This window comes from Pangasianodon hypophthalmus, chromosome 14, assembly GCF_027358585.1.
Source record: "Pangasianodon hypophthalmus isolate fPanHyp1 chromosome 14, fPanHyp1.pri, whole genome shotgun sequence".
Lineage (NCBI taxonomy): Eukaryota > Metazoa > Chordata > Actinopteri > Siluriformes > Pangasiidae > Pangasianodon > Pangasianodon hypophthalmus.
The window spans coordinates 12,735,790-12,759,298 of record NC_069723.1 but is presented as its reverse complement, the minus strand read 5'-3'; the positions used below and the strand labels follow the sequence as shown (position 1 = coordinate 12,759,298).

At 40.5% G+C, this 23,509-nt stretch overlaps 1 protein-coding gene across 12 annotated transcripts in view; it reads left to right on the top strand.

Annotated features, from left to right (window-relative positions):
* msi2b (musashi RNA-binding protein 2b) overlaps nucleotides 1-23,509 on the top strand; it is a 231,529-nt gene that overhangs the window by 138,214 nt on the left and 69,806 nt on the right. For all 12 annotated transcript variants that reach the window (XM_053239636.1, XM_053239630.1, XM_053239635.1 and 9 more), the window contains one exon: nucleotides 20,743-20,825. In XM_053239636.1, coding sequence (XP_053095611.1) covers nucleotides 20,743-20,825 — 83 coding nt within the window. The remainder of the gene's footprint in view (nucleotides 1-20,742; nucleotides 20,826-23,509) is intronic.

Sequence of the window (23,509 nt, the reverse complement as noted above, 5' to 3'; positions counted from 1 at the left end):
GACATGTTATCCAGCCATCATCAGTGGGTGTGAGAATTGATATTTTTTTTCTGTTAGGCATCTAATTACAAGCTGAACTTTCTAGAATATTTTAGGTGAGATACGTTCGTCTGTCAGTAGATCTATGATGCTCTGCTTCATCTCTGTACAAACCGAATCACATCATTAATATGCTATATTGTTATTTGCTCTGTTTTAGCGTCTATCTGTGAGTGATCGGATTCCCTGGAGGTCTGGTATCTTATTAAATTGTTGACGGATTTGACTGTACGTCTGCGAAGAGGACAAATATTTTCGGCTCAACGTTTATTAAAAAAACTGTTGTTATAGTTTCTGACAGAGAGAGTTTTCTAGTGAGATGATGCAAATCGTTTAAATAACTGTTTGCGCTTAATTTTTCTCAGCTACTCATCATTATCCTCAACGTGTTCTGCCACTGCTTATGGGTAATTGCATCACTTTTATTTGAAGGGCAGCTCAGTCAGCTGCCTTGCTTAAACCGATCTCAAAGCTCAGAGGAGAACCGCTGAATGGAGTCACGTACAAATAAAAAAAAATTGTTGAAAGCAAAGTGGACGAATTTGCTCCTTAGTTTTTCATTTCTTTCAGCCGGAAGCTCGGGTGAGAACTGGAGATATGAAGGCTATCTTGGCTCAGAGCGAGCGGTAAGCACCAGGAGGGCATGAAAAGAATCGATCTGACACGGGAGGTGAATTTTTCTGCCTTTAAATGGCACCGAGTAGAGGCGTAAAAGGTTAATGAGAACAGTTCTCCTGGGTGGCACTTGCTGAAGGCAGGCAGCACTGAAGGAGCAACAGAAGAAGAGCAAGGGAGGGTGCGTGTGGCTGGGAAACAGACCCCTAAACGTGTTTTCGGACACTATGTTTGAGACATGTCGAGCTTAAAGGTGAAAACGTGTGAGAAATTTTGAGCTATGACACGCCATGTTCTCCTCCACACCAGTCCTCCACACTGCAGGGATGTAATTGGCAGTGCGTCTGTGCACTGCTGCGTGTGCATGGCTGTCTGGCGGGATTATGGCAAAGACAAAACCGTCAAGTTGTGTGTGAGGTGTAGATACTGGATGGTCTGTCGGCGGTCAGTTTGAAAAGAACGGAGCGAGGGAGGGAGGTGGTTGACCTGGGCTTTTCTCTCAGTGTGCCCATTTTCACCTGTCCTTCTCATAGATAAGTTCACAGAGAGAGGGAGAGAGAGAAAGAGAGAGAGAATTGGCTCTTTCAGCCTTTAGATTTCATTTCAATAGGTTCTATCTCTTCAGAACAATGCCAATGGAAAAGCTTATCAGGAGCAGTCTGAGGCGCAGAGGCCCCGAGCAATGTGTGGCGAACACACACACACACACACACACACACACACACACACAGCTTTTATTTGTCTGCTTCTTCATGCCCTGTTAAGTGTATTTACTCCTAGCAGTCACATTATATGGACAGAACTTCCATCGACCTGCTTCCTGATTCTGGCGGGATTAGCTCGATGAAGGGAAGAGGAGAAAAGATCGTCATAGCAGTCCTTTGAAGCCGACTCCTGCTGGTCATGAAAGGATACCTAAAGGCTAAAGTAAATGCAAACATCTCTTTATATATATATATATATATATATATATATATATATATATATATATATATATATATAAACAAGGAAAATTTAAATGAGAGCCACACCCCTCAGCGCAGACCGAGAGCCTCTAATTTCTTCATCCCTAAAAGCACTGATAGAACAAGCTCACAGCTGTTGCAAGGCTTAAATTACTTTTTTTGTTTTGCCAACGGATAATCACCATATCTGCACATATGAAATAGTTTTCATAGTGTTTACTAGGCCTTTATTTCTCACCGTGTCACTTTCAATAAATAGAAGAATATAGCACAGGCGTTGCCGGTTCCCCCCCACGTTCAGCCGTCCCCCTTTGCTCATAATGATGAGAATCCAGGTGCTGCGGTGCCGGAGTTGAGTGAGATTAATGGCGATAGGAGGGACGGAGGTGATGGCCCTTGCCGAGCATGATTAACAATGACACATTCATGAATTTTGGCTCTGTTTGGATATCTCACAATGGTAATGGTTTGTATTGGTTGTGAAAGCACAATGAAAACCAAAAGCACAATGTTATGAAGAAGACAAAGTGAAAACATCACCGGGACGTCACAGTGAAAATACATCATCGCTTGTGTGATACAAGAATGTGCAATGTGAAAATATTAATATCTGAATTCATTTTTGTGCATGGCTCCCTGTCCCGAAAGCCACTCTGAAAATGTCGTACACCGAAGTAATATGTAAATTGAAGTCTCCATGTAGGGCGTCACAGTGGTGTAGCAGGGAGTGTTGGTGCATCACAGATTCAGTTGCCGCATATTTTCTCTGTGTCCAAATGGGTTTCCTCCCAAAAATATGCTGGTGAGACAGTGGTGGCTCACTGTCTAGGACTCTGGACTACTGAAGGGTGTGAGTTTGCGGTTATGAGATGCTTGTACCACCAAACTGTAACCGTTACACCCTTGAACAAAACCCTTAACCATCAGCTGCTCAGCTCAGTTGTAAGTCGCTTTGGATAAAAGCATCTTCCAAAATGAGTAAACGTAAAAGCAAATGTGAATCAGTGCTTGAGTGTGTATGATACCCTGTGATAGACTACAATCCCAGCCAGTTTATTCCTGTTTCCTGGAGTAAGTTTTGGCACCACACTGTTCACTGGTTCCATTTGTGATAAATGAACGAAATGTCCACGAAGAAGATTATGAATTTGGAAAACTTTCAGACTTGAAGGGGAAAATACACCTCCGTTTCAGACAGATAAAGACGTCCCGGCCTCTGTGGCAACGCTGTGTTGTAGCCATGGCAACGGTGGTGTTGTGAATTGCAACAAGCAGCACTAATGGAGGGCCACGTTAACAGGCGCAGAGATAAGAGCTCCTCTAGCTCTGAAACAATCACCAGCACACTGAGAGAGAGCCCCTGATAACGCTTGTCTTTGCTGAATGGAACAAAGACAGATTTGTTTTGGCACCTTTGTTTACTGATGTGTCATGCAGCATCATGATGTATAAATTTTTGAGAAGGCATTTTTTTGAACTCCATGTATCCATGGATCACCACACTTGAAGAGGAATAGTACAGATGTCATTACTGTATGAAGTGACCTAATTCTGTAATAGCAGTGTTCTCTTAGATGTACCAAGCTAGAGTTAAGCTAAAATTCCTAGAAAGCAACTACGTAAAAAAAAAAATCTAGAAAATAACAGTTATAGCAGCCTGTGTAGTCCTTCAAATCTGAGGACTGCAGTGTATCTCCCATCAAAAACATCCTCTTTCTCAGTGCATCTGCCTTTAGGTCCTGCTGCTTTGTTCTCAAAAGCTTAGATGCCTGGACTTTGCAAAGAATCAGAGAGCTCTAAACAAGATTCATCCTGGAGCTGAGAGAGAGAGCTTCCTTTCACTGAAGAGAATACATAAGATCCAAAACCTGAGTAGTTTTCAGTAATCCCAAGAGTAATGTACCTCCCTCTTGGGATCAGAATCAGGTAGGTGTAGAGAAAACAAAACTAAAAATGATTTTTCCATTTGGCTGAGTGTTTGCCAGATGAACGCTAGAACTGGCATCAGCAGTGTTGAAGAACAGTACAGGAAATTTGTTGGTCTCTGGCACAGTAAGAGTTTAGCATTTATTAGTGATTGAGCTAGTGATGAATACACTCTCAGAAACTCTTGCTTGCTGCTGGGGTGGGACCCTCAAGAATACGTCTTTTCTTTCTTTTAAAAGCGAAAGGGAATGTAGTGCATCTTCAAAGTGTCATTTATTCGTCTTCAGTAGACACTTTATCCTATGCATTTAGTCCTATGCAGAACACCATACACACATTCACACCTAGGGGCGATTTAGATTAGTCGTTCCATCTACCAGCATAAGTTTGGGAAGAGAACCTGCAGGAAACCCTCGTGGATGCACAGAATCTACACATAGATGGTAGCCCAAGCTCAGAATCCAGCAAGGGGCCCTGGTGCTAAGAACATGACCCGCTGCTCCACCTTGCCACCCCCTTTAAAATCTTACTAGATCTTAATGACCGTGGTTACACATTAAATGAAATTGAAAGGTACGCTACATAATTTTTTTCCTGTTGAATTATAAAGGGATCAAACATGTACCCTTGTGGGTCTCACCCCAGTGATAAGCAATGGTACATTTTAGTGGCTTGTTTTCTTGAAAGTGTCTTGGTGCCTGTCCATTACCTGTACTAATTAATGTCCCATTTTCACCAGAGTTACATTAGCATTTGCAATTGCAGATCAGGGCACTAGTCTTTATGATTTAGAAGCAGTATATGAATCCAGCTCAGCGATGTCAGGCTTTAAAACTGCAGAGGAAGAGAGATTTCTCTTTAAGGAATCAACGGGTAGTATGACTGCGTGTGGTCAGGAAAAAAGTAGCTACTGTAAGAAGCATACATGTCTTATTTTTAAATACCCTTCTCCCACCCATCACTCAAAAGCAGTCTCCATCAACTCTGCTAAAGAATCCCCACATTTCCTGGAGAAAAGGTCAATAAAAGAAATATGTACACGTGGTGACACGAAAATTGCAGTAAGAGGAAATTGGGAGAATAAGTGTTTGACTTCAAAGTGGTAAAGTATGTATGGTAGGAGGAGAAAGGGGGTGGGGAGCTGGCGATATCATTAAAATTCCATTTCCTTCCTTCTTGTACTTCGAAAGGGTTATTAAAGGAAATATGTGCAACGATCTGTTGTACAACGATCCTGGATGGCTTTTTGACTCTGGCAGCCTGCGAGGCATAAGTAGATTTCTGACAACGTATAAATCAAATTATAAAAATGACAGCGAGTGACATTTTGCAGTGAGCAATCCCCTTATGCACGAGACGAGAAGGAAAGAGAGAGAGAGAGAGAGAGAGGCATTGCATTCAAGAGTGCCTTTTAAACTGTGTTTGTGAAGGCCTATTGCTTTATCTTGCCCACGCTGATCGGTAGGGGAGACAAAGAAAAGGCTGGCTGCTTAGACGTCCATTGGCTCAGCACTATTGTGTAGAGAGTCTCTGAGGAGAACGGACAGCTGGAGGTTGACCACTACCTCAGGCTCTGGTGAAGGTCAGGGGAGTCTGGCCGATTTAGATTTGCTCAGATTTGCTCTTTAAATTAAACCGAAACGATAAAACGCACACACAGAGACACACACACACACACACACACACACACACAGACTAACAGCACAGCTGAATAGTTGTACTTGCAAGAAAGAGAGATTTTCTTTGTATGGTTTCATCCCACATACTCACAAACAAATTGACCACTATTGCATCATCTTACTCTGGGAATCTCCAGTTAGCTAGAATCCCACACCTACACCCATACATACACCGCACAAAACCATAAGATGGACAAAGCCCAATATGAAAATATCAGCAGTCAGAAAAGAACAGCATCTCACCCAACCATTCAGGCATTCATAGAGCTTTGATACCACCTGAGTCAAGTGACCGATTTTTAGTGACATCATGTTTACCAGGAATTGGACCCACACTGTCATCCACAAAAAAGGAGAATAGAAGAAAAGAAGAAAAAAGAGACCAAAGATCACAGTTGTAAAATTGCAGAGTTTAATTGAATCTTGCAGTTATCAAGGTACAGAATCCACTTTTAAACACAACTTTCATAACAACAAACTGTTTGGAAGCATTGCAAGAAGAAGCCCTTCTCACCAAATGCAGTGCCTGAACTTCACCAATCGTCATACAAAATCAATGCTTTTCAATGACTGTCCCTGAAAACCTGTGATTGGATTTGAAGAGGGTATTCTACATACACAAACCTAAGAATATAAAGGCAGTTAAATATTCTACACAGATCTCTCTTCAAGTGTCTCCAAATTTGTTACATTATTACAGGAAGAGACTCAGTGCAGGCATCACAAAAGATTAATTCTTAATGTGCAGATAATTTTTTAAACCAGCATTTTGTAGAAAAATGTACTCTACATAAACCATTATAGTATGACTTGGACATACTGTCGTTAAGAAGTCAGTTGTCATGGTGTTGTAACACAAGTCATACGACATTCAACAAAAATCTGACACTTGACTGTTATGTCAACAACAAAACTGATGAAAGCAGTTTTTATGATCACTGAGGACTGCTGGAATTAAATGTTTATTTTAGTCTGCCGGCTGTCTGGAAGTGCTTACATATTGTAGGTGTCATATAACTCATAAAAATAATCTCAAGTGAAGTGAGCAGTATATGGTTCTTTAAGGACTTGTAAAGGTGCACTGGAAGTCATCATTCAGGTCCCAGACACAAGTATGAGAAAGATGCCTCAGTTTCATAGATCCAGTATTGGAAGTTTCATATCAGCAGATTTATTGCCTGTCTGTTGTATTCTGTCATTATGCTCTGGAACTTTCCATGGCTTACTAAGCATATTTGCCATAAATTCCACGTTGTATCACATTTAATATCCAGTAGAACCATTGGTTCTTGTAAGGATACCAAAAAGGGTATCTGATATTTACCTAACTGGTTTGTAGGAACCCCCAGATGCTTTTGTCCCAAACTGGAGGACAAATGCTGTCTTCCAAGTCCCAACAAACCTAAAAAAAAGCAGTAAAAACCCCTCAATCCCTGGTATATATGTGGTGGGAGCTGAGAGAAAAAATGTGGACTATCTCTAGGTTCCAGAGGGACAGTTCGGGGAACATGTCTTACAGAGATCCCAAAATTGGTTCTACCCTGATCGTACATCCATCTATATGTTCATAGGCATCGCACAAATCCACCGTATGCAGAGATCTGTTTTTAGGGAGTGTGGATAGCAAAGTCTTTAGCCAAAAACTGTCCAAATACACAGTCCACAGCCAGAGAGCAAGGGGGTGTAAATAAAATAGCTATGTATGTTAGGACGCAGGCTCTAGGGTATCATCAGCTTCCACTTTCCAGCCATATCTCCAGCCAGGCAATTTTTTGCTGAACCACTCTGAATTACAGCAGAGCTCCCTGATTATGTGCAAGGGATCCTCTATTACAGCCAGCGCCCCTGCTATCTTTGATAGATTATTAAGCATCAGCTTTCAGCTACATTAAGCCTTGTTAAGAGCAGTGTCGTAGTCAAGGATTACAAGGACATGATAACAGGGAGGGCACGCCAGATTACGAAGAGGGCTATCTATTAATGAAGGTGTAATTTGCTCCTTGTGCTCTCCAGACCTTCGCCTGGACACAATGTTGAGGGTGAGAAAGAAAAGTGTGCCTGAGAGAGAGCGAAAAAGATTGAGAGACAGAATATGAATGGGAATGTGTGTGGGAAGAGGCTCTTTGAAAGCGAGTCTCTCAGGGTCCAGCTAAAGTGGCACTTTGGCCCTCATAAATGCCCCAGGATGTTGCTAATGCCGGCCCACTTGCATGCCATCAAAATGTGAAGGATGCTACTTTCTCAGACTCTACCTCTTCGTCTTTCTTGACATAACAGCTCTCATTTCTCTTGAGGTATTGAACTTCTGATGTCTTTCTTCCAATAGAGTGCATTTGTCATTTTCTCACTATATTCCGTAATAATTTGCAGTATAGGGTGTAGCACTCTGTGCATTATGCAAGCTCCTGCCATCATATTCTACTTAAGGTGTGCTCTTGTTTGCAATTAGCAAGAAATCTTTTTAGAAGTGTGAATTGGTCCCCTTGAAGAAATGGTGCAGCTTTTATTTGTAAAACTGTACAAGCAGGAAGATTTCCATTTGGTTATTCAGGATGGGATTATGTGCAGCATTATCAACCAATTATAGTATCCATTAAGTTCCTTAATACATAATGCAGGATTGTCTATGCGTGTGAGTATACTGACCTCCACTAAGCTCCTCAATCCAGTGGTAACAGTCCACTGTTTTTTTCTTTTTTTTTTTTCCATCATTGTTAGCTGCTGCCGCAATGCCTGGTGCTAGCCCTGCAGAAACTCCCGTCCATCTCATTGCCTCCTTAATAAGCCCTGAGCAAGGCCACCACAAAAGAAGAAAGACTGTGGAGGAAAAAAGGCAGTTCCGTGGCCATCTACTGCCCGGTCTATCTGAATAACCTTTAGATGAATTAGAGGCATGTGGGCCAACTGTGAGACCCCCTCAGAGTGCATCTTCAAAGGTTGGCTAATAGTAGCACACAGTTGGAATTCAGGCCATCAGATTGATCAGGCCAATCTCAAATGGCAATTAAAGAGGGATAAAACACCTCAAGCTAAAATGTGGTTTTAAAAAGCTAGTCTTTAGCCTTTTCCTTTCCCTCTTGTTCAGAGCATCTCAAAATATTGATCAGGGGCTGAATTACCGGCCTTAAGCTAATAGCTGTGTAGGCTTTGATAATTTTTTGTCTTGTCTGTTTTTACTAGCTGTGGCATTTTTTGCGAATGTTTAATGGTAATAATTTATCTTTGAGGCAGTAATGGATTAGTTTGTATAAAACTACTCACACTGAGCACAAATAGCAATTTCACTGTTATCCATATATGTAACACTAAAGTGTTCATAGAACCTCATGATAACCAAACTTGCATTAAAATTTATTCATATTCTTTTTAATATGTAAGAAAACCTGTTCCAACATTTCACTTTTTCAGTTATAACCCTAGTAAACTTACATATCACCATTATAACTGAGCTAGAAAGTTGTCAAAAAAAATCTGGAAGTTTTAAAAAATTTGTTACTTGACAATCAAAATTGACAAGAGTAGTCTTTGTTGGAATTTCCACACCTGTGGGAAAAGGGCTTTGTAGATGTTTATGTGCAGTGTTGTCAGTGAAGGCTTTATTTAGCGTTAAACTGTGCATTCTTATGTAAAACGTTATGCATACTAGGGGATGCACACAGGACTACACCTATGCAAATGGTATGACACTGTGAGACAGTTTTTGAGACTGTTTAAAAAAAAAAAAGTGCAGCACAATGCAACAAATACAACGTACAGCATACATTCAGCTACTGAATTAATGGCACCTTTAGTAAAGGTGAATCAAAAGGTTATGGGGAAAAAATCTTGTGGTTAATTAGCTTAATAGCACACTGAAAATCAAACCTTTCATTGAAGAAAATTTTATTCTAACAACAAAGCATTTTATTTTAACAACAAAAACATCTGTCACAATTATTGGCACCCCTGTATTTAGTACTTTGTATAACCTCCCTTTACAAGCACAAAAGCGCTGAGTCTTCTATAATACAGAGCAAGTAAGCTGAGATATTCTGTATAAAACCCAAAACATCTCCAGATCCTACAGGTCCGCTCTTGTGGACCATCCTCTTCAGCTCACCCCACACATTCTCAGTGGTGTGTAAGTCAGGGTCTGAGATGACTATGTCAAAAGCTTGATTCTGGGTCCAGATGAATCTTCCAGCAGGACAATGATCCAAAATATAGGTCCAAATCCACACATTTCTTTTAAAATGTCCTGGTGATTCATGGATGATGCCATGTATCCTAACAAGGTTCCCAGATCACAACATCACAGGTCCTCCATCATACCTAACAGTGGGGATAATATTTGTAGTCCAGTAAAAGAGGTCATGGATGACTGCTTAAAAAAAAAAAATACACACGCACACACACACACGCACACACACACACACAAATGGGAACTTGCTTCAGTTGAATTTTGTTCATAAGGATTTCTAGGTTCCAACATGTGGTTTTGTTTAAAAATATATTTACTTAAAAGAGTTTTTTTTATTTCCTGGAATAAATTTACTTCATTTAAAGGTTGGATTTCTGTCATATTTACAGTATAAGATTAAGCTAATTAACCACAGTCAAGTCAAGTCTTTTTTTTTTTTCAAAAATGCAGACAACAGATGACATAAAAATTCATGTATTTTTCAAAAGTCACGACACATAAAAAGTATTGCTTTTAGTATTGTTTTTATCATATTCCTAATCCTTTTCCTAGTTAAAATACTGTTTTTTAAATGATGTACATCTCTCTCATGCCACATTTATATTATATTCTCCAAAGTAAAGCTCTCAGTCTGTTTATTTACCATCATAGATGCCGAGAGCACAATGGGAGTGTTTAAACTACATTTTTATTTCTCTTTTGGTCATATCTTTTCCTCTCTTGTGTTTTCTCTGCACTGAAATACTATCTCTGGCTTGATCTTTCTCTGAATATTCCTGAAAGGCAGCACGTCTCCTCTCCCGCCTCTGCCTAATGCTGCCTCCTGGCTGCAGTCGTCCGTTAGTCACAGTGCTCTTAAATCTTGATGTGCTCTTAAATATTCTCCTTGGCATAACGAAAGAGAAAGCAGCAGGTCGACTGAGGTGCAGAAAGACAGGAGGAAGCAGAAGGCGCACCAGAGCTTTTAATTTCCGCTAATTCACCTTGGCGCCGTCCCAGGCCTAGTGATTAAAGGAGTGGAGATGTGCTGGAATGGCCCAGTAATGTACATTTCCACATTTGATTATACAAGCAATTATGTTGCACTTAATAAAATTTCAAATTGTGCTAAGGAGGCCGTGAACAGGGCGCGGTACATAAGCAACATATGCTGACGGGAAAGTCCGTCGCCTGCTAGCCTTTAGTCTCGCAGTGTATTGATTACACTGTTGGCGTCCTTTCCTTTTGCTAAAGTAATGTGTGTTGAGAAGATTCAGTAATTTAAAAAAAAAAAAAAAAAAATGCTACAACTTGATGTCATGGGGGAAAAAAATAACCCCGGTAAATAAGGATAATTGTAATAATTGTAATTAAAAGTGCAATTAGAGCAGAGAGAAAAAAATATTTCTTCAAATGAGGCTGATAGTTGTTTATTAGTTTAGTAGTTGTTTATTAGTTATATGATAAATTCAGGGATTCTTTCTTCCAGTGTTTCTCCATATGAGAAAAACAAACCCACTTTTTTGCTCTGGAGATGTTTTACTGCTTGATATATTGCTTGTGGATATGCATATTGCCTTATTTGTTTTGATGAAGATATGCATAAATCCGAAACATATGTTGGGTCTGCAAGTGGTTGCAGGAGGCAGCGTGCGTCGGGGAAACTGTCTGCACCTTCTGTGTGTGTGTTGTTAATTAGGCAAGAGTTAATCGTTGATCTCTTTGAATGTACCATATGTGCTGAAACATTAAAAGTCTGGGCAGAGTCATAGTGAGTGGCTCAATTACATTCTATTAGTGTTATTCCTCTCTGAAAGATATTGTTATGAGCTCTCTCTCTCTCACTCTCACTCTCACTCACTCCCTCTCTCCCTCTGCTGCTCCCTCTCGTCACTGTCTCAGTGTATAAACACGTTTGATTTGAATCTGTCATGCTCCTTCAGTCATGTGTGAATTTTATGCGCTTAATGTAGTGTATGATTACCCACAAGGAGACTACAATACAAATGTAAAAGTAAACTTGAAAGCATCATGCAAACTTGTTGCCTTGACTGATTCATTCAACATAATGAGTTTGCATTTGCATTTTTTTCAACTTTGATTAATTCATTTTGAAAATCTAATCCCAATTATTAGTCGTATGATCTCAATTACAGGTTTCATCCCATTATATTGTCTTTGATTGACTTATTCAGGTTTTTAGTTAGTTTGATTTAGTCATATTATCATTTTGTAATCCTCCATTTAATCGGCTGCTGATGGAGTGCTGTAATTTGGTGTGATATTAGAATGTATGCATTTACATTAGTACTCAGTCTGTCTTCATTATATGGTAAGGTGAAGGTCATTATTTCTGTATATTAATAAGGAATAAACAGCTAAATGAACTAAAAATAAGAATTTTCCTATATAAATGGCTTCTATCAGTTTTACCAGATGCGTGCTTATTTTGTGACAAACATTGTGAGGAACAGATTAAGTGAAACAAAACTTGCTAAGGGCAGGGCAGATGGATTTAGTCTTTTAAGGGACTTTTCCATTGAAAAGATCAGAGCTCGGATTCTTTTTTTTTATATTAGTGTGAAGGCTCTAAATTGGATTTGTCTATGCACAGCGTTCCTTATCACAAGAACTCAGCTCCTCTACCATGGATTATTAGGTTGTTGCTTTATTTTTTTCGCTTTTGCTTTTTTGAATCGTGTTACTACTGCGCACCAATTTCTCAACCCACAGGATGAAATATTGGGTAGATAGAGGGAAGCTGGGGTGAAGGGGTTTCTCTTGGTGCTTTGAGTGAAAAATTCCCACTTTTTCAAGTGCACAGTGTGTGTCTGTTTAAGTAGGACAGTGAAATTGATGGCCCAGTGCTGCTAGGTGACCTACATACTCAAGCCTGGACAGAATAGATCCCTGAACACACACAAGTGGAGATGTAGGTGTGAGCAGAACCACACTGCCCACGTGCTTCTGATGTTTTCAGAGTGACACTTAAGGGAGCGTGGGGTACATTTTGTTTCTTACCCAGCAATCTTGAAATCCTAATACTGTAGTGTAATATACTACTACCACAAATTCAGTGGTAAGCATAAGATTATTCTTGTTGTTTTAAAACGAATTGGATTTTTTTTTTGTGTGTGTGTGTGTGTGTGTGTGCGTGCGTGTATGTGTGTAATTTTGTGGTATAGATTATAGCAGGGGTATTCACCTGTGGTCCAGCTGCAGTTCCTTGCTTACAGAGATCCAGATAAAATGACTGTATGGTGATAAGTTATCTTTCATGGCTATAACTAAGACATGTCAATTTAATGTGATGTTTTATACTGGTGCTTCATTTTACCACTTTTTGTGTAGCCAAAGGCTCTGAACAGATGAAACACCTGTTTTGAATTTGATGCAAAAGAAAAAAAACGCCAACTTCTTCATCCAGTTATTTTTTAACATTCTGTTTTCGGCGCCTACTTATTTATTGTCTTCACAATCAGACCAATGAGTAAATAAAATAAAAAAATCTATGAAAGTACATTAAAACAATTTCCTTTCTTGGTCAGCTGCCTTCAGATAAATAATTTACACAAATTTAGTGGGAAGATGTGCTACAGAAATGTAATGGTAATGGTACCAGTAATGGTTCATGTTTTTTCTATAGTTTTGAATACTCAGTTTGACTGCTGAAATGCTTTATACTAAACACGCAGCTGGATTATAGCATCCGAATAGATATGTAGCATTAATAGTTATGTAACATTTACACATTTGCTTTAATTTAGAACTACACATGTATACAGATGTGTGTTACTGAATATAAAAGATCCTACAGATTCACTCTTTATCGGCTCTCATGTGCATCTCAAGGACAACTGCTTGAACATTACAATTCCAAAGTCATAAAAGCCCAACAAAGTCCAGTAATGAGATCTATTGGTTTAGCTGTTGAGACGTTGACTGCTGGGAGTTTGAAATGGCTAATTAGACCTAATGATTGAGGTCTTGTGGCCCTCTGTGAGGCCTAAAAGAGATGGGGTGTGAAAAGATCTGGATGCATTATTCAGCAGCAGATTAAAGCGAAGCTCTGTCTCTTTATGGTCATTTACACTGTTGGGGATTAGTTAAGGAAGAAAAGGGGTTTCAGTAACAGAGAGAAAGTATCAGCATTGTGAGTGAACCTTAACCCTTCCCCTAGGCTGAAGATTTGCCTCATATTTCTTTAGCTGTTCTCTGACAAGAACCTGAAAATAAGAGCTGAGCAATTAGTGAAGAGTAAACGATACAGATTTCTTTTCTTTCTTCGTATGAATGATAAACACCAGAAGTGGAGGTTGCACCGGCTGAGCCTCTGCTGCCAGCAACAGCATTTATGCATCAAACATCATGTTATGAAAAAAAAAAAAAAGATTTTTTTTCCACCCCCTCTTAATTTGTCATGCCAATTGCTTCCTTTGAGAAATTCCTATCATGGCTCTCGCCTTGATGTGTCTTCTGTAATTAAGGCCCAAATTGTTTTGATGCTAGTGTAATCACATTAGCCTTTGCAGAGGAGAAGGGTGAAATTGGACTTGTTGCTCCAGCGCCTGTGAGAAGGCAGCAGCCTGCGTGGAGTTTATGGATTATGAAACAAAGAACTGTCAGAATGCATCGTGCTCAAAGCTCCCTCCCATATGGCGCTCCATTACCGGGCCTGTCAGAGCTGAATGCATGGCCACAGACACAATCAGCTCGTCTTTCATATAGTTAAAGACAAGAATAAGATAAATGCTGGGGAATGATATGGAAATATAGCTCAATTGTATTTGAAATGTTTTGTGTTTATTTTGGCTCATGGTTGATATTCTCTTTCTGTTGATTTCTTCATCACAGCAGTTATTGTGTTAGTTTATAAACTTAATCATTCTGTATTATAAAAATTGGTGGAATTAGTGGACAATGAATTATACTGAGCTCATTTTGTAATGCGTACTAACTCACTAAGCTAAATAAGAATCCTGGCTAATATTTTATTCGCTCTGAGATTTGAATGCATCAGTTAAAGCATAATTTCTTCTAATACAGTTACATACACTTTCTTTTAGTCCTGTTATTAAGTCCCAAGATGGTAGAAGAACTCTACGAATGCACGTATTTATTTATAATTTATCATATACAGTCCAAAAGTCTGAAGCATCTGGGATTTTTTTTTTTTCATTTAAAGCTGTAAATACATTTTCACTAGTGGTCTTTTGGATCCCACTGTATTTTTATATCAACTCCAGAGTTCACTCTCTCTCTCCACTCAGAAACTAAGAAAATACTTATATTTCCTCTAAAAAAAAAAAAAAAATCTTTTAAACAATTTTCTCAAAAGTATATATACAACAAAATTGTTGACAGTCCTAAAGAATATAGAAAAAGAAATGCAAACAAATTGTCCTCCATGAAAATAAATATTTTTAATTAACCAGGATTGTTGCCTTTGACCAAATTTGAACTTTGTCACATAATGTAAATTACAAATGCATAAACGCCAACCCTAAGCACAATCAGCATCATAATTTGAAAAAAAAAGTAAAAAAAGTTTCAAAAGTATAATCCCTTCTTCAGTAGTCTGAAGTCTGAAGTGTGTATTCGTATATTACAGCCAAGACCTGAGGGATTCCCCTATCTGTGTGCTCAGGGTTCCTCAGTCTTAACCTTGTAGCTGCACTTTTTTCTGCAGATGGCCGCTGCTGACTGTGCACACTTAGCACCTTTCTCATCATCCATCTTCTTTAATGAGGGAGGATGGAGTTAGATGATTAGCCATTAGGAACGAATGGCTTTCTCTGAAATGCATGGTAGTTTGGGTTTTTTAGGTGGCTTTTGGGTCATCTAATGTTACTATAAATCTTACCCCATTGTGTTTGAGGCGAAGGACACTCTCGTGTCACTACTGTTATTTTTATTAAAATTTGTGTCCTCACATAGAACTTGTGTTCACTTCTGTTTCCAGTCGTAGCTTTTTACTGCCTGTGAGTTCAAGGTTTTAAAGCTGAGTAGCAGCACAGATGATAGGAGTAATGGAGCTCTCCTTGTGAACTGTGATTTATGGCTAGTGAACTATATCCATGGTATTAATGGTGTGATGGGTGTGTTTCTGGTTCTGCAGCTGCCTCCTAAACCACCTTTCAGAAACTAAAACTCTGCAGAGGCCTCAGCAAACACGACATTCAGTAAAGCATAGCGATTGATCAGTGGAGGAAGTGTATATGCTTCCTGGAGTTTAAAGCTCTTTGAGCCATCGCTGCAGATTCGATAAAAGGCTTAGTGAAGATTTTGTCCTCCTTGGAAACAGTCAGTGAAGAATTCAAAACAGCTTTGATTTTTTTCACCTCTTAGTAGAAACTTTTACTTATAAAAGAAGCATTTTATTGTTCAGGAAACTCAAATGGTTTTTATAATACTCACCTGAAAAGCTATTCGAATTCGTATTTGTGCTTCATTTTTTTTCCACACACTCTACATACACACACACACACACACACACAAAAACAAAAAACCCAGAAGATTTATAGAGTGCCTGTCGGTGACTATATTTCTTACCAGAAACTTTTACATATTCTCTTTTACACCTCTGTTTCTGGCTTGTTTCTGTTCAAGGCGCCTCTCATCCAAGTCATTATAATGTAGCGGGAAGGCTGCTACTACAATCGATTACGCTGTCTACTCTCATTTACTTTACAAGGGTTCCTAGTTCCAAAGAGCTTACAGAGAGGCTATTTTTCTCTCCTCCCATCTCCTTTTTGATTAAGAGGATGTGTAAATAAGGCCACAAACTCCCATCAATGCATGCCAATCTATTTATTGATGCTTAAGGATCATTCTCAGTGTTCCTTGAAGACTTCTCAGTGCTGAACAATATAGCCTCGCCCAAGACAAGAGAGCGCTTGTTGAGATGTCTGGGAGGGTGAAAAAATGAGGTACATTGACAGATTTTTTTGTGCTACTTTCTGCACTCATTATTAATGGATGATACCAGGGGCTCATTTATCAGAGTAAGGAGAGATTTATCAACACTGGCTTTTTGATTTTACTGTGGCAATTGAGGTCTTTGTATATATATTCAGACTGGTGACAAATTTTGACGAATTAAAGGGTAAAACAATCCCCCTGTCATGCTGTGAGGGCATTTTGCTGGCCTGGTTTTGGTCCACTTCTTCCTTTAGAAGGAAGAGCCACTGCAATCAATACAAAATTATCCTGACTGACAGATTTCTATCCTGATGGGAGTGGTCTCTTCCAGGATGACTCCACCCCCCAATCCACAAGACATTGAATGGTTTGATGACTGTGGCCTTCACAGTGAGCAAGTCTCAACCCAAATGAACACCAATGGGAGATTTTGGAGAGACCATCATCAAAACACCAGTTGAGGGAATATCTTTCAGAAGAATGGTGGGTGTTCATCCCTCCAGTACAGTTCCAAAAGACTTGTAGAATCTACACCAAGATGCATTGATGCTGTTCTTGTGGCTTGTGGTGGCCTGACACTTTACTAATACACTTTTTGTTGTTTTTTTTTCCCTTTAATTTGTCATATGGCTGTGTGTATATCTAGGTAGTAAAAATTTCACTTGGACTGATTTTATATTCTAAATAATAGAAAAATGAAAAAATAATAGGAGAAAGTTATGTTTTTGGATGAAGGTTTGCCTACTAAAAATGATTGTAATAATGATAATATCTCACTTTGTGTATTGTGTGGATGTGGTTTGTGCACCTGATAAGTGTGTGTGCGTGTCTTTGAGAAAGACTGCAGGCAGTCATCCGGAAAGCGTAGCTTTTTTCTTGTTTAATATGCAACATGCAATCTATGTCCCATCTCTCCTCTGGGAAGGATATGCCGCATTGGTAATAATATCTGATTTGGTTGTGTACCTCTTCCCTTCAAATACATTGAACTGCTCCGGGCACCCTCAGCTGTTTAAGCAAAGGTCAGTGGAAGACTCATTGATTTAGCATTTTAATTTTATTTGTGCTGGGCTCCGAGGGGGACTGGCATTAAGCGTGGCGGAGGCTCTTTGTTTTGTAAGAGGCTGTGAATGTCTGCGTGTCTGCGGAGACCAGGCCTGCCTCGCTCTCTGCTTAATAAGTGTGAGATGCGGCCCAGACACCTCTGTAATAGCCACTAACACTTATTATCCTGCCCGAGATTGGAAATCCACATGTTGTCATTGAGGGATCTCGAAAAAAGTTTAAGAAGGGAAAATACAGAACTACACAGAGTACAGAAATAAACACCCCCACCCCCCCCCCACCCCATATGAAACATATGATGTTTCACTAGCACCCTGTCGCTTTGGGTAAGTATGGCAGAAATGGTTTCAGATGCCTGCAAACAGCTTGCTGGGTTCACATGGATGGCTAAATGAATGGAATGATCCTTTTGGGGGTTACAGACAGAAAACCCAAAGATCTCCATGCTGCTGACACACAGAAGCAGATGTTGTTTTGTTCTGTTGTGCCCTCTCCTTCGTCTGACATTGCCGGGGCTGTGGAGGGGCCTCAGCATATCGCATTCTTCATTAAGAGATTCTGTTAGCCACTGTGCTAGTCAGCCTTGTCATTAAGCAGCCTGGAGTGCTTTTGATTGGCTGCCAGCTCCGGTGCCGAGCTGGGAGCTCACTCTGCCGATACTGCCCTGAACTCTGACACAGATGGCCAGAGAGATCGTTACCTGATCCCTCACACAAGGTTTTATACAATCTGAGTGCACTAATTAAGACAGAGCATGGAGGGAATTGTTCTGAGTAGCCTGAGCTATGATGGCTCAGTGCTTTTTTAACACATACAGCAGTGCTTTATTTATCAAGGGTATATCACGTATTGTCGATATTGGTACATAACAGTAGTGCATGCTTTTGCTATCATCAGTAACTATATAGATTATGCTATATGATTTATTTTTATTCCAAGGGATACAAATGGTTCTCATTTGGTTTGTAAGGTGTGTAATTTTGGTTGTGTTTGTGCTATGAGAGAGGCATCTAGCATAGGGTACAGCAGGTACAGCAGCTCCCAGCAGCCCCCACCACCCTGCTCCTGCCTCCCTCCCGTCTGTTGAGAAATTGCTCCTGACAGCTGATTTGTTGGTTGTCAGAAGTGGTCGTTGGGCGACTGATAAGGGTGCGGAGGCCCAAGATGGGAAAACTAACTGCTTCTCATGATTTCAAAGGCAGCCCCATCAAGGCACGGGCTGCAGACACATGTAAATGTCTCCCAGCAGAAGAGGGACATTTTCCCCTGACTGGTTTTATTCTTTAAAACGGCACGCATAGTATGATTTAAACTTGTGCAGTTCCTGAAAAAACTCAGGATGTATTCTATCATTAAATTGTTTTTGAATTTGTTATTCATTCTCATTTTTTTTTTAACATACGGTTATTGCCATTCCAGCAATATGCAGGCATATTGTAACAAAGAACAAAGGAAGAAGAATGGATCATAAGGTGGGATAATCAGGCCCTGAGAGAGTGCGACCTCAGCCACAGATAGGAAACTGTGACATCTTTTCTGATTAGCTGACGCAGCAGGCCGGCTCTGCAGTGTTTAAAGGTATAAAAGCAGTGGATGTGGAAATGGCCCCAGGGTGGCCGGGTTGAGACAGGCGGATCTGTCAAACAGAGTGAACGTGTCAGGTATAGAGTGAGAGAGAGAGAGAGAGAGTGAGAGTGAGAGAGATCGAGGCATCAGAGAGCTAGCATCTCAGGTCCATATGCTTGTCACCCAAGGGCTTACCGGGAAAGGTGAGAAGGAATAAGAGAACAGGACATATCGAAGGTTATATATCAGAGCCAGCAGTGCAGAGTGGGACATGGTCCAGCCTCCAGCCAAGCATCAGCCTGAGGCAACAAGAGGATGCCCTAATGGGCTTATACAGGAAGCCGTTGTCAGAGGAGAGGTCACGGTAATTGGCTGCAAATTGCACTCCAATATCCGCCCATGAGAACCCGAGCCAGAGGCTCCCATAACTCACGTCATTTCAGGGATGTCAGCTAGAGACACTGCCGCACCCTGGCAGGAAGAGGAAAGGAGCTTCCTCTTATCCAGAAGAGGAATTTGCACCAGTGACATTAGGGCAATAACCATACATCACCTTCTAGTTTGTACATACAGAAATGACTGCTGTTAACCTTTACTGCGTTCCATCATGAAGGGCTTGTATATTTACACTCTGACTCATGCCACAGTTGTTAGTACACCATCCAGTGACCTCCTGATACTTCAACAGTGCCCAGTCCAGCTTTGACAAATTTCCATTCTTACCCCAGAGAAGACAAAAAAATGCTGGTGGTTGTGAAGTCAAAGAGCACATACAGTGGTAAATGTTCTCCTCCCCAAACAAAAAGAACTGTACTTATAATCACTCAGAGGTCACGCCAAGTCAGAGCGGAGCCCGGAGGATTGTTTATCTGCTGCCCTCTTATCAACCCTCCTGCTTTTTTATCTGCTTTTATCACAGTAGGCATGAAGAGGGCTCTGCAGCTTCCTGTTTTAGGTTCTCTCCCAACCACGTTGGCCCGTTGACCCTCAGGCTTATCTCGCACTTTCCGAAAAGCCAGACGTTGCGTCTAAATGCAGCAGGGTGCCACAAGCTTTTTTTTTTTTTTTTTCCTTCTTTCTTGCTTTGTCTCTGGTTGTTGAAGGGAGGTTCTGAGCTATTACTGATGGGTGTGTGGGTGTGTTTCTGTCTGTGTTTGTGTGGGTATGAATGCTTCAATGGTCTGTATGTAAGTGTTATTTCCCAATTTGGACATTTTTTTTACAATGACTAGTTCACTCTCCAGAGGTTTGAATGCTCTTTTGTTATTCACTAGATCCTTAGTGAAATAGTAGGATTTTGAGACAGTATTTTTTGTATGGTTGAGAAAGCTCTTAGCTGAGACATTTAGCTATATGGAAAATAGTGTGTCATGCATTGAAACACCAGCAAAGAAACACCAAATATTTAGTAATGGGATTCAGATGCAGGGCTGGCTCTATGAATCTCATTAAACGGGCTTTGAGCTTCCTGCCTCTCCGAGGAACACATTCAGAGCTATTTTAATAATGCCCAGGTCTTCATCTCTTTAACAGCAAAAGAGCCCCTGCGTTGTACTGGATACATAATTTGCACATCATTAGGAGCCAATAAAGTGTAGATTGCTGCATGACTCAATGACTCATTTATGTCTTCACCATGCAGTATTAGCAATCAACAGATATTTGTTGCTTTTCCTGTTCATTTAACGGCTTCTGTATTAGTTCACTTCAATCATGTGCTTTATTTTCTTTTTCTCTCCTCTCCTTTTCCCATCTTTCCCTCTCTTTTTCTATCCTCCTTTCTACTTTCTACTTCCCTCTTCTGCAGGATTTGGCTTTGTAACTTTCGAGAATGAGGATGTGGTGGAGAAAGTCTGTGAGATTCATTTTCATGAAATCAATAATAAAATGGTAAGTCAGTTTCACCTCAATTTTTCAGACTGGGGCGGGATTAATATTTGATAGCAGAAGCTGAGTCGGTTGTTATAACAGCTGCTATGCTGGGAGACTGGCTGGGTGGCCTAGAAGCAGGGAAGCAGGGAGTCTTCCTTATTCCCTGCCATCCTGGGTCTGGGCTATGGCGTGATATTGGTGTGCACTGGCCACAAAGCATGAAATTGTGTCTTGGTGCTCTGTCCACCAGACTGGGAGAGGCAACCTGTCTATTCTTTTAGCTGCAATTCCTTCAGCCAATGAGAGCTGGAAGAGGAGCTGGCATCCATTTAAGGGCCTTGTTAAAAGTGTATGGTGGAAAGATTGTGGGGAGATTTAAAATCATAGCCTTGGCAGCGTGAGCAGTGTGGTACTTGACACCCTGCTTACTGTTTTATAGTTTCTGCTGAATTTTTTATTCGATTGCTCACCTGCCTGGGGTTTTCGAATGAATGGTGCATGAGGGACAGGGTTGCGACCCTGAGGCTAAGACGATAAGGACACCATTTTGACTAGCAAAGCATTCCTTTGACATGCACTATGTAGCATTAAATTCAGTGCCAGTGTGAGAGCTTCTCTCATCCACTTTATCACCGAGCTGCAAAATCACTAATGAAGGCCGGAATGGAATTCTGGAAAGTAAAATAAAAAGGCACTTATGGGCCTCAAACATCTGACTTGTCAGACTTGTCATAGCAAATGACTTTGAGATGTAAAAGCTGTAACTGAAGCTGCTAGTACCTTTTGTTAGGCAACGAGTCCCCGTTTTCTGACGAAATAAGGCGACACATGGAGACTGGATGCTGCCTACAAAACCCACATGCACACTACAAGCACATTATTGATTTTTATATAATATTGCATCAAATTCTCTCATTGTTCAGGGAGCACTGAGCAAATTTATCCTTTTTTTTTCTTCAGTCGATCTCTCTGAGCAGGAAACTGGCTATCCATCGACTGGCAGCATTAAATTGGACCATAGGGGGATTGCATGCATCGTTAGTACCAGTTGGGGAGTTTAAGGAAAAAAGAAATATGATTGGGTGGAGGTAGGGAGGAAGATTCATCTGCTACTTCCATTATTGGCTTCCATCCATCTAAAAATGACAACTCTGTTATGTTTTTACTGGTCAACTTGGACAATATGTTGAATATTAGGCAGGAAAAGCAAGCAATGGAATGAAGGAGAGCACACTGGAAAGCAGTTCTGAAGCAAATCCCACTGTTTCTCTGTTTGCTTTTTCCTGGTGTTATCAAATGCTGTCGTCAAGTTGCTTTTGCCAGAAAGATCAAAGTGGTCTCTGAAGCATCGTTTGCTCGGAAGCTCTGTGTGAATATTTGACTTGCTAATTCATCCATGGTAATATTGTTATTATGATGAATATTTTGCAAAATGGCAGTAATGATCTCCCTCTGCTAGCGGAGGTCCAGCTCAATACGTACACTACTTGGTTGGTCTGCAGCCATCTCCAGAAGCACCATCTGTGACCCACTAGCCCTGAGCTTTGGGTGAGTGGAGGAGCTCTTTTTAGAGAGGCTCTGATGACCCAGAGAGGCCACTCAAAAGCTGCCAGGGCTCTGGAGGGCCTTAAGTGGCTCTGAATGGTTCCAAGCACTGGAAAAAATGGAGCATCCCAGACCCCAGGCTTGCCGATCGGTTCTGGCATGGACGTACAAGCCACCATTAAAAATTCAAGAGGCTGGAGCAGTAGAGCCCTTGACCTGATCTAGTCTGGTGTAGAGTAAAATCCTGGACCTTGTGCATGTGTGCTCTGCGATCTATTAAAAACAATCAAAATGTATGTTAGGGTATCTATCAACACTTAGTTGTGGGATGCTTTGTTATGATAAGCTTAAACATAGCTGTTACATTATATTTTGAAAGCTACATTATCCCTATTTATACTAGATAGTACAGCTTCCTTTTCATTTCATTATTCTGTTTCCGCTCCTGGATGTTCTTTGATACTAATACGCGAGGCAGTCTGGGAAAACGCGTCGGGTTTGTCTGCTTATAACATCCTTTATCATCTCTATTTTGATTGAGATAATAGGAACGTATTTCAGTTCAGGAATGCATGTAGTTATCAGAGCTTCATGCGGTAGAAAATCTCACAGTTTCACCGTATAAAGGGTTTTCCCACGCCGCCACACATATGGTTAAACTGATCGGATTGCCTAATTTAAAAAAGTTTTTTTTCTTTTTATAACCTGATTTTGATTTCTTGGGAATAGGCGTACTTGCGTTTGAGCTCCTGCATCAACTAGGATTTGTTATGTTTAAATGATGAGTTTATCTACAGGGGAGGCTCCTTTTACAGGATATACTTATTTTAATTTATAATCTATGTCATAACATTCTAATGTAAGTCTGACACCATGGAGGGTCAACAATCTGTATGTCACTCAACAATCTGTATGTCACTCAACAATCTGTATGTCACTCAACGTGCTGTTAGATCAAACTAATATTAAAGTTGCAATTTAAGCAGTCGGCTTAAGCAGTCGGCTTGCACCTATTGGTATAACCCTTGGAGTAAAGGTTTATGTAGGTTTATATCAATTGTCAGGTGTGATGTAGCCCTGTGAATACTGTCTTCTTTTAAGGACCCTCCCCATATTGTGGCCCTGGGTGATCTGTAGTACTCTAGTGTCCGTGGTTC